Raw genomic sequence first — 12456 nt, 5'->3', positions numbered from 1 at the left:
ACAAAGGCTGCTGTAATAACACTGTCTGTCATTTGGAGGTTTTTTCCTATTCTAAGCACCTTGTAGTATTATGAATGCATATATATTGAACATGGACGGCCACAGGGAATCACACTCCTGATCCTGGATGTGTTAGAGCACTGAATGAAAAACTTATTTACACAGGAAGAAGGAGGAATGATAGTAACGACAATATGATAAAGAAAATCTGTTATTGTTGCGGTTCGGAGATCAGGGTCAGATACACATCAGCACTTCTGGAGCCTAAACCTCCCTTTTCACTGGACAAAATAACGTGAACACGTGTTACAAAACGCAAGCTAGAATGACTGCCCGTTGAGGTGTTGATTCAACTGTACCATGAGGTCAGTTGAACTTAGTCCGGCTCTCTTGGGGTTACCTGGCTTCACTGATCCTAAGATTAGCCATCCTTGAAAAGCTGTATCATGAAGCTGGCTGTCAACTGGCTCTGTCAACTCTGGGTTGAGCTATCCAGCTACGAGGGTCATAACAAGCCACATCTTCAGAACCATGAAAGAAGTACATGATATGAGATGAAACGGTGATACCTGTGGGTAAATTTGGTTATAGTGACAACAGAAAGTGATATTCAACAAGGTGAAATGTAAACAATATGATCACATAACTGGAATAGAATAAGAACCTGTAGAAACTTTAGAAATAACTTTCCAAATATAAAAGCTAAGGCTATAAATAAGTGCAGAAGTGATTATTATTCTATGCCTTTTGTATAGAGTAGTTTTTGCTTTTTTCTGATGAACAAACTATTCTGAATATGTGATGCAATTATTGAAGTTAAGAGTAATTTCAGACTTTCTGCTGCCAAAGCAGAGAGGCTAAGAGAAGTAGTTAATGTCTGATGAGGTCAATCTGATCAGATTGCATTTATAATCATGGGAAATATTTAACAGTGTGTAGATCATTTGACAAAAGACAAAAGAGGGTTTAGTGTTTAATTCCAATTATCATCACAAAGTCTCCTTGGGTTTTCCTGAGCTACAGTGATGGAGTAAGAGTATAAAAAGAAGTTCCAGTTTCAGGAATGAAAGAGAACTTTTTACAATTAAAATGAAGCTATATTCGTCATTATGTATTTTAGTATTTTATTTAGTGTGGTAAACTGTTCCTCTGTTTGTTAGAAGCTCTGTTTTGAAACCGGGATTGTCGCATGGAAAGCCTGAAGCAGCAAAATGATTCTACTGATCTATAAAAATATCTATTGCTCTTTATTATTTGTCACTGTATTTTAAAGTAAACTACTATGCCTATGTTGGGAACCTGTAGGAATGGACTCCAGCCTGACTACTGATCTGATTGATCAGTGGTTTTGATCTGACCCTCTAAACTTTACCCGCTCTGGAGCAGGTTAGCCCTGCAGCATAAGTTACCATGGTGATCTGTCCCAGTTAAAAGTGAGCCAGTTTCATGATACCGCAAAACCTGAGTTTAGCCTAAAGTAGTGTTAATTTCGTCACTGGAAAACTATGACAAAAAATATTCATTGACAACCTTTTTTTTTTTTCACAACAAAAATAAGACTAAAGGTGAATAAAATAACCTATGAAGTATGACAAAATGTATTAAATTTTTCATCAACAAATAAGTACTAAACAATAATGTGAAAGGCGGACATATGGACAGGTTTATTTTTCCAGCAATTTCTTTATTAATGTTTTCAAATTACTTCTAACAACAAAGAAAAACAAAAAAAGAGATACCAAAAGGCAAACAGACTGTCCAACATTAAAAATCGAAAAACATATATAACTAAATATAAAGTTAATAAAATAATAATAAATAAAATTCTAATAATTAATTAACATAAATAAAAATCGAATGATTTTCTTTGCTTTTCAAAAGGGTTCCGCTATTGTTTATTCATGTCTTCATTTCATTGTTTGTACGTCATTGTCGAGCTCAAAGACACAGTTCACATGGAGCAGAACAATCAAGTATAAAAGGAGTCAGTTCAAGCAACCGCCGAGGACCACTTACATTTATACTTTGTCTGCCTCATTCATCACATTACTTGTATCTACATTCTCCATGTAATTTATAAAACGACCCCAAATCTCTTCAAAGAGCAATTGTTTACCTTCAAAGTAATGTAAGTAATCTTTTACAGTGGTAAACTTATGGACAATTCTTTAACCCAGATAATTAATTTTGGATTACTGGTCTGAAAAAGTGAGATAACTCTTTTTGCAAGCAGTAAACAAAGATCCAACGCAGCACCAGCTTTTTTAGGTGTATGATGTTTATAAGGGTGTAAACCTAAAATGGAAATCTTGGGGTCAAGTGTTAAGTGTATGCCCAATATACTCTCCAGAGATTGTTTAACCTCCCTACAAAACAGTTTAACCTCATCACATTCCCAAACATAGTGATACACTGATACACAAGTATGGGATAGCATTATTGTACTTGTTTAGCTTTTCCGGTGTCATATATGTCCTCATCGGCCAGTTATATTGCAGCAATTTGATCCGAGTATTGACAAGTTTGTGTTTGTGCTTCAACACACACTCCTTCCAAGTCCTCGGGGGGGAAATCCTCTTGTAAGTCCCTCTCTCCAGGTATTAAGTTTTAGTAAAGAAGACTCAGAGGATCCCTAACTAAAGGATTATATAGTTTTGAGATAATACCCTCTGAAAAGCAGACGTTTTGCATTTCTGTGTCCACAATAGACAATGTGGGGATTGACCAACACTGATTTTGAGATGATCTAATAAAGTTCTTCACCTGTACGTATTTGAAATAATATTTGTTTGGGATACTGTAACTGGCAACCAATTCCTTAAACAAAATTAAGGTCCCACTACATGATACCATGATGTCCCCCATTGTCTTCATACCTTTTTCAGTCCAGTTCATAAAAATCTGCATCTGCTCTGCCTGGTGAGGGAGAGAGAGGGTTTCAAATCAGATATTTCTTAACTAGATACCACACTGGAATTGTATTTCTAACTATGGGATTTTTAAAATTCTTTTTCAGTATTTTTCTTTTTCACTCAGTATTTTGCTGTGTGTAAATACTGAGGGAGAGTCAGGGAGGACGGGAGAGCAATTTTCAATTTTCATCCAAGGTGGAGGGGCTTTATCTGAAAAATAAAACATGTTTCTGAGAACTCAGTTGGGCTGCCCAATAGTACCAAAGTAGATTGGGGCACTCTTCTGTCATAAGGTGACGAGTGACAAACGTAGCCTTAGACGGCTGTTGTTCCACAGATTTCTTTCGAAAACTGTCCTTAAGTTTGAAAATAGGTTAATAGCAACGGGATGTTCTGAAACAGATACAGGAGTTTGGGCAGTATGTTGTACATTCATTCTTCCTATAAGCAATAAGGGTAGGGGATACCATCTGTCTATGGAAGAGATAATTGACTCCCCATGGGGGTATAATTAACTCCAACAATGTCCCGACAGCCCTGTGGAATTTTGAATGGTTTGGATATAGTTCCATTTTTTAATATCTCTGCATACGGGTCATTATGGAGAAGTTTAACCTATCTACAGAAATTTTCCCCGCAACCAAAATGTTTTAATATTTCAAATAAGTAAGCTCACTCTACTCTTTCGAAGGCCTTTTCTGCGTCCAGTGATGGTAAAGCAGCATCCGGCTTTCCCTTCTGATTATGAAGAATATTCAATAGTCAATTTTACAAAGTATCTTTAAATCCACATTTAGGAGACTTATTGGTCTTACGTTTTCAGATCTGCAACAAGGTTTTCCAGGTTTGGGCAGCAATGTAATTGGAGTCCCTCTTAATGAAGCAGGTAGGATTCCCCTTTCAAATGAATCTGAACATATCTAAGATAGGGAGGAGCAATTTAGCTTTAAACTTCTCATAAATTTCCATTGGCTGCCCACCTGTGCCTGGGTTCTTATCTAGTTTCATATTATCAGTTGCTATAGATATTTCATCCGTAATTATAACTGCACCTAGATCTGTACTGATTCATTCTGAAATATTAGGTATTTGAAGGGCATCTGGGAAGGAGTTTTGCTCATGTCCCATATGTATTATATCTGAACTGTATCATTTTTCAGAAAAGCTCTTGAAAGTTTCATTAATTCCTAGAGGGTCAACAATAGTCTGTCCATTGCTGTTTTCAACTGAGGTAATATTGTTTTCATCTTGTAACTGTCGAAGGCGCCCCTGATTATAAAATCTGCTTAAGATGCATGACATTTGAGAGAAAGTTCATTATACTGTGTTCTTAGCAGCAGAATTTGTTGACGTACCTTTGGACATGCTGTTTGATAATATTCCCCTTCAAGTGACTCAATTTCCGCCTCTAACTTTTATAACTTGTAAAACTAATTATCTGACCCTTTTATATAAGCTTTAAAGGCTTCCCACCTAATACAAGCTGAGGTTCCATTTGTATTCATTTCAAAAAATACAATAATTTGATTGTCTACGAAAGAGATGAATTGGAGCCATTTTTGTGGGGCTGTAGTCTCCCGGTCGACTGGTCGGTCGATATGCTCTTGTCCGACCGAATTCTCATTGGTTGAACCATTGCCGGGGTCACTTTCATAAGGAGGAAAAAGCGCAACATCAATAGCCTTCCAGGATTGATCCATTATCTTCAGCAGCGGGACGAAACAGCAGTTTGCACATCACAGCTGAACAAACAACACGGCACATCATCTAAAAACAGCAGGCTAACTTGTCTGCGTTAGGTTTCTCTGTCAACTTTCATGTTTAACGTTTGAGTCTTTGACAGTGTATTCCTCAATAGTTCTTGTTCTGGGATCGCCAGTTGATATAGTTCTGTTTTCGTAAATCATATGAATATGGGCAGATGTAAACTTGTCAGCTCTGAGTCTGTTGTTATCATTTCATTATAGAATTATTAGGTTAAAATGATTTAATATGCTGCAAATACTGGCTTTTTATCATATAATTTATTTAGGCTAATAAGGCTACTAGGTAGAGTGCACTCAGTGCACTGTGTCCGATTTAGTTAATCTAGAGATAACATGAAGATTTTTTTTTTAACCCTTCGACCAAGAGATTGGTTGAGCAGTTGGTGCGATTTCAGTCAACCAAGATTGTCTTTGGTTGACAATAACTCTACATTTTTGTTTAAATCAACACCCAGGGGAGATCTCTCCTTAATCTTAAACCTTCGTATATTAATGAGTTTGATGCATGATCAGAAATTAAAATACTGGAAGAAAGTAGCAGAAACTAAAAAATAATTAATGCAATAATATGATTTATACGCAGTTGAGTAGCAGGAGTATTTGAAGACAATGGGATTCGTGTCCCTCAGATTAAGTTCCTCCATAAAGTGATGGATGATTTGTCTACTAGAATGAGAATTATCGACACTCTTCTTTCTAGTTCTGGGTTCAGTGTACACTTAATGTCCCCTCCTTTTATTTAGCTACCAGGCAGAGATGAGATTGTAAGAAAGGGATTGTGAAAAAACTTGTGGTCATCATTGTTTTGAGCATAAATATTTATCAGGTACCATTTTTCAGTAAGTTGCACGCCTTGTAAAATTTTACATCTTCCAGTCTTGATTATATTTAAGGTCATGAAAAGAGTTTTGTCTGTGGGCCTCTGGGCTAAGTTACCACTTAACAAGCAAACTATGTTTGTTTTAAACACTTCAGGCTCAGTGAATATCCAAATCAGTACACTGTAAACAGTGACTGCATCATCTCACACTGGTCCTTTTTATGATTTTAGCACCCTAATAAAGTCCTCTGCATGGGTAAAGACCCATATTGGGGACTAAAAGTGCTTACTCTGGGCAGATTTTTCTACCTGTTAAATAAAACTCTCCCTCTGTGTGCAGAGGTGGCCGAGACCCTGCATGTTTCCTTGTGGATGTGTCAAACGGAAGACTGTGGGGAGCAAGGCGAGGGCAGGAAGGTGTGGGGGGTGAGGGAGGGTAGAGGAGGCAGCGCTGTGCACAGGCCATTTACCGGATGTATGTTCATTAGCATGGAGCATGGGCCGTTCCCTCTCCTCCGGGAATGAGCTGTGCTATCTGACATCCCAATACAGTAAACAAACTGCGCTGTGCAGATCCCTGCTTCACACACACCAATGCACAGCAGTGGACTGCTTGGCGAAGATGAGTCAATTTTAACAGAGCACTCAACTGAAACAAAAAAATTTTCTCATTAATTAGCTTCATTGCAGTTCCACTTCCAAGATGTCCTCGTGCTGACTGACTGCAACTTAAATAAGGTGTTGTTCTTAGGTTGAGATGTGAAAGTGTCACTAGACTCCTCAGCTCCTTTTACTGCGCCCTCGCAGTGATGAGAAAGTCTGCACTCTCTGCTCGTCTTTTATCAAAATCATTCAAGTTCAAAGCATGACTAGTGAGTGATGGAAAATTGAGCTGCTCTCTCATGCAGCAAAGAACAGTGCAGTCATTCCCTCACCAGCCACTCCTCCATCAGTCAAAATGTGCACAGATATAGACTATTGATAAATGCCTCCGAACTATTCTGAGACTGGAAATTTAAAGACTTCAAATTTTGCCTTGTTCTTCTGTGGTGCACGGATAAATCTGACTAAATGCTAGACAGTGATACTGTATGACACCTCAGGCAGCCACGTATTTCTCTGCATGGGGACACCGGGTGCCAATTTATCTCCAAACTTGTGTCTATTTCTTATGATTGAACTCTATAACTTCCAGAAATGGCCTCTTAAATCACAATGCATTTTACAGTGTGTGAACTCTCACTGAAATTGCAGACGGTGCCCACTGTTTCATGGTAAAATAACTGTCTTAAAACATTTTTCAACATTGCTCACTCAAGAGGCTCGGGCAGCCATTTCAGCTAAATGAAACTCTGAAAACATTCATATAACGAGCTGGTTTCAACATATAACACAACAAATATATGGTTTATAACTTAGATAGACATCAGACTTAATTTTATACATGTTCATATAATACATACTGTTTTTTTAAACATTTTGGGAAGTATGCTCTTTGGTGCCAAGAATTAGATGAGAGGATTGATACCACTCTCATTTCTGAAGCTATAACCAGCAGCCAGTTTGCTTAGCTTAGCACAAAGACTGTTGTGTGCAGCTAAGAAACAGTCTGGGACAGAACACCTATAAAACAACAAAGGGTTATTTTTACACTTTAATTTCGTACAAAAATCAAGTAAGCTATTGTGTGTTCATTAATGAGCTTTAGGGTTACTTTTAGGTGGATTTTTTACCTTTGGACAGAGCCGATCTAGCTGTTTCCCCGTTTCCAATCTTTATGCTAAGCTAAGCTAACCAGCTGCCAGCTGTAGCTTCATATTTGCTGTACGGATATAAGAGCTGTATCGATCTTCTCATTCAACTCTTGGCAAGACAGTTAAAAATTTCCCAAAATGTCAAACTATTCCTTTAAATGTAATGAGCTAATGGATTTTGTGAATTAATATCGATTTTGACTTTGAATTCTCTCACGGACAATGGCATGATCAAACTGTTTGTAAAAATGGGAAGGAATTGAGTGGGGGAAAATTAAATAAATTAAACGTTAGTAAAAGGCCGAATTTGGGGGATTATAAAGATAGATTATTGGCAGTGGTTTGCAGGATTTGTCAGTAATAAAAGAACTAAATGGTTTAATAACCTCTTTGTGAGATATTAAGTTACAAATTATGAACCATTTACCATCCTCTGTGGACCAACTTGTGCTGTTGCATCATCTCGTTTTTACTGATGAACGATATAAATTGGCATTTTTCTCAACAGCCTTTTGAAGTGTTTCCTCTCTGCAGTTAGGTCATGCTAAAACGCTGTGAGAGGAAACAAACCAATTCAGTTTATTTCGGCAGCCTAATGATTTAATGGCCAGTGCGGTCCATGTCTGTGTGACGGTATTAGCTTCGTGACTGGCTGAGAGGGTTTGCTGGTCATGAAATTATTAACGGTTGTTGTCCTGTTTTCAGATTCCAGAGCCGGCGAGGGGGCACCACAGAAAATTGACCATGCTGTCATCGGAGGAGTGGTTGCTGTGGTGATGTTTGCCATCCTTTGTGCACTCATTGTTCTTGGTCGATACTTTGCCAGACACAAAGGTAAAGCGACGGATGTGCAATCACACTTGATCATGAACACATCTTAGAGTTCAAGTGTTTTTTTTTTGTTGTTGTTGAAAAGTGGAGTGCAATAGGATTGAAGTGGTGACACAAGAGGTGGAGGAGGTGTGTTTTCTAATTTGTCAGTACTCTTTTGCAGGAACTTACTTCACACATGAAGCCAAAGGGGCGGACGATGCAGCTGATGCAGACACGGCCATCATCAATGCGGAGGGAGGACACAACAACACAGACGAGAAGAAGGAGTACTATATCTAGACTGGACAGGCCAGGAGAGACGGGTGGGAATGCTGCTGCTTGTGGTGGTGATGGTGCTGCTGCTGTAACTGTAGGAGCATTATGTATAACTCTGATTGGTTATGAGAGGGCTTGAGGGCAGAGAGGGGGATATTTAAAGAGGAAGAGAAGAAAGAAAAAAGTGGAAAGTAGGACCGCCATGGCCAAGTGGTAATAAGAGGCATTGCTGAGTCTCCTATCCGACCCTTCCTGGACTGCTGGGGCCTATTCTGTACAGTTCAATTATTTTACAGAAAATTTTGTGCCTTGTTCTATTTCTTTTGTTTATTTTGTTGTCTATGTGTGCTGCAGCTAGCTTTTAGCCCATGTACCCAGATCTGAGGAGCCAGCTCATCCTTTTTTCGGTTGTTTTTGAGTAACCTCCAGAGTTTGGTAACTGGAACGCAGTGTCAACACATTTCTCCTCACTGGCTCAAAGTCCAATAGTCCCTACAGATTCATCATTCTCCACTCCACAGTTGTGATTAACCATGCTTATCATAGAATGTATTTGTTCCTGAAAGTGAAGTAGGAGTTTTGTTAAGTATCATTTCACAACGAACTCCATAGTACAACCTGTCCCTTGTTGGCTTCAAGAAAACCTCTGACAGTTAGATGTGAGGTCAGTTTAGCATTGGTTTAGGCTACTGTGGAGTACAGTCTAAGACATCCAGATGGCTGCAATGTGCCATGATATGGAGTTAGTTATGGAGTTATTTATAGGGAAAATCTGAACCGTTCATTTTAAAGCTCTTTATCAGGATTTTCTCCTGATCGAGAGGACACCAGTAAATTAACAACGGCAGATAACATTAACTGTCATCTGCTTTCTTTCTTTTTTGTTCTCATTCGCTGAAAATCTGGTTCTGAAAAAAAAAAAATCTTTGACATTTTTGGAAATATGCGGACTGTTTTTGCTGAGAGTTAGATCGATGCTACTTGCATGTCATTGTGATAAATATGAAGCTGCAGCCAGTTAGCCTAGTTTATCATGAAAACTGGAAACACAGGGAAACAGCTAGCCTGGCTCAGTCCAATGGTTAATACATTTTAAAAAATTTAATTGCCAACGACCCTCCATGGAACTACAATGTGTCATTTCTACATTTTGGATTTTGTACAAGTTAAGCAAGATGAAACATGTTAATTAGTGATCTTCAGAGGCACTCGTAGGTTTGGACCGAGTCAGGCTAGCCATTTCCAGTCTTTGTGCTAAGCTAAGCTAACCATCCGCTGGCTGCAACATCATATTTACCATACAGACATGAGTGGTATCAATCTTCTCGTCTAACTCTCTTCAAGATAGTAGGCTAAGTGTAGTTCCCAAACTGTCTGTTTTCTTCAAAAACATCCCCTGAATCAAGATTTAGATTCAGTTTTAGTGACTATTTGCATCAGAATTCTTTTTTTTTTTTCATCCATGCGACAGTTGGACGAAAAAACATGGCAGAAAGCATTGCTCTAATAATTAGAGCCAAACTTCATCTCTGTTGGCAGACATTAATTGCCTGCAGGGTCAGAGTATACAATATATATAGTACTCTGTAGTACCTAAAACAGCAACCGGTCCTGCTGGATTGATCATAAAATCTTATTAAAATGTGCTATTTGTTAGATATTGGTACAGCCTGCTGTGCGTGCTTTTTGTTTCAACATGAATTTTCACATTTTCATACCACCCAAATGGTCAACCCTAGACCAATAATAATAATTATGCGAGCGTGCATATATACAGTTAAAACTACTTGTATACAGCAATGGCTGAGAGTCCCTTTTGCAGAATGCTCCTCTCTAAATAACCGATTTTTTTATGTGATTAAACAGCATATTGAGCATTTAACTGGAAATGTTACAAGGACTTTGGTTTATTTTATTTTCCAAGGTCTCATCTTTTCATTTGATTGTATTGTATTAAAGAGAGGACAGAATGTTACACCTTCAATGGCAGTTTCCTTGAGATGTATAATGTATCAAGGTATGTCCATATATACACATAGCAAGCTGAAAAAAAAAATTACTGCTTATTTCCTGGCTTAGAAATCCTTGCTACACAGACTTTTTTGCCCTTGCCCATACCCAAGTAGAAAGACATTCAATCACTGCAAACATGAATCAGTTATATTTCCTTGCTGTCTGTAAAGACATTTTACCTTTGGGCTGTCTTTGATAACTTGTAAGGGCCCTCTGCCTTGCAAGTTATCAAAGATTTGCGAAGAGCTTTAGACTTGGTTTGGGAAAGATCATTTTCTTACTGTCAACCAGCAGCCTCAAACCTTCACAGAGGAGCCGTCTACTGTTACAAATTTCGTTATTTTTATTTTTTTTCCCGAACACAAATCAGAAGATCCTATGCTCGCAGACAGAGACACAGTGTGCACACCATGCACACTTCACGCCTCTGACTCTGTCACAGCTAGAAGAATAAAACCTGTTTGGTAATTAGTAAGAGACTTCATTGTATTGCCTGAATTATGAAAAAAAAAAATCTGTAAATGTATTATGAAAAAGGATAACCACTGCCTTAAACCCACCTCTTGATACTTATCATTATAAAGGAAAAGACTGAAGGACTTAATTTAGTGCCTTCTTTGATTTTGAGGCATATGGTTAGTATTGAGTATCCTCATGTACACTCTTACAGTCTATCTTTTATATTTCTGTTCTTACTAACTTACAGGGCCAATACTCATCCATGTTGTCTATGTTCGTGCACCATAGACCTCCATCAACAATACAACATGGAGCATAAAATAAAAAAAAAAGCTGGAATGAGTTTGATGTAGGGGGAAAAAAGTATTTCCTTGTTTATCAGGGTGGTGTGGCAGCTTCCACTGACTCCAGTGTCGTATGACAGGATGTAGTGTTTATTGTCTTAGCATTCACAAAACAATTTCAATTTGGTCGTAATTATTTTCTCTGCTTCACTTCATTTGTTATTTATTTGGATATCTTAAAGGACAAGGCTCGCTGGTATTATCAGAGAGGAATACAGTACTAAAAGCTATAAGAAGCTACGAAAAAAGTACATTTTTGTGGATTTTTGGTGTCATGGAAACAGTTATGTGCATGACAAATTTTATTTTGGGGATATTTATCTTAAATGGTTATGAAGTGACTGCTGCTTTTAATCGATGAACATTAAAAGATTGTCGGAAACATTCTAATCCAATTTTTGATTTTTTTTTTTTTTTTTTTTTTTCAATACTTGATATTTAGTATGTTTGTTTTCACTCTCTCAGGTTCATGAGTGTTAATAGTTGTGTTTTTTGCATCTCAGGTAGAATGCAAATTTAAGGCCCCAAGTATATACTGTAGTACCACAACTATTCAAAAAGTGAAGAAATCACAAGATGTACATGTTTTTCTCAGTTGTACATGTTTATGTGTTCTTAATATGGTGCACTGTTACAGTAAACGTTAAATATTATTTTGCATAGACCTAGTTCACAAAGAAAGAAAACTAGATTTGTTAAGCAAACGAAAATTATGTACAGTCAGTGTCAACAAAATCACGATGATGTTCATAAAACTACTTCTTCTTCTTCCACAGTAACACTTTTGCTCATACTGTATTGGTTATTTAGTAATTATAGGATGTGACCACAGCCAGTCAAGCATCTGTTTGCATCATTCAATTCATGCATAAATTTTCATAGATGAAAAGTTGGCGTACTTACTGTGACATGAAGTTTTTTGAATGATCTGTAACATGTCTTGAATATTTGGATGATACTTGTGTTTAAGCCTGGGGAGGGAGGGAGGGAGGGAGGGAGCGGTGGGGGGGGGGCTTGGTTATATTATTACCCCCAGATGGTTGTTTTTGTTGTCGAATCCTAAATTTCTCTCTGTACCCAGGCGACATTTTTCTTTTGTGTAGTGAAGAGGGTGTTTCTCATATGACCATGCATATTTTGTATTGGTTAACACCAACATTTTTACAAAAGAAAAAAAAAAAATCAGAAGAGTACTTGTCTTAATAAAAACATATCAATGTTTAAAGTCGTGTGCTGTTTTGACTTGATCAAAAATGTGGCTTCACTTTGTAGTCCTGTCCTGCTTGAGAACGGTAGAAC

General features: G+C 37.7%; 1 protein-coding gene across 3 annotated transcripts in view; it reads left to right on the top strand.

The window, feature by feature from the left end:
• Nucleotides 1–11530, top strand: part of cadm1b (cell adhesion molecule 1b) — a 164630-nt gene extending 153100 nt beyond the window's left edge. For all 3 annotated transcript variants that reach the window (XM_040130132.1, XM_040130133.1, XM_040130131.1), the window contains 2 exons: nt 7958–8086; nt 8247–11530. In XM_040130132.1, coding sequence (XP_039986066.1) covers nt 7958–8086; nt 8247–8365 — 248 coding nt within the window. In that variant the 3' untranslated portion in view covers nt 8366–11530. The remainder of the gene's footprint in view (nt 1–7957; nt 8087–8246) is intronic.
• The last annotated feature ends 926 nt before the right edge of the window (nt 11531–12456 follow it).

Source organism: Xiphias gladius, chromosome 7 (genome assembly GCF_016859285.1).
Source record: "Xiphias gladius isolate SHS-SW01 ecotype Sanya breed wild chromosome 7, ASM1685928v1, whole genome shotgun sequence".
NCBI classification, from domain to species: Eukaryota; Metazoa; Chordata; class Actinopteri; order Istiophoriformes; family Xiphiidae; genus Xiphias; species Xiphias gladius.
Note: the sequence above shows the minus strand (reverse complement) of the source record. Positions and strands in the feature narration are given on the sequence as shown.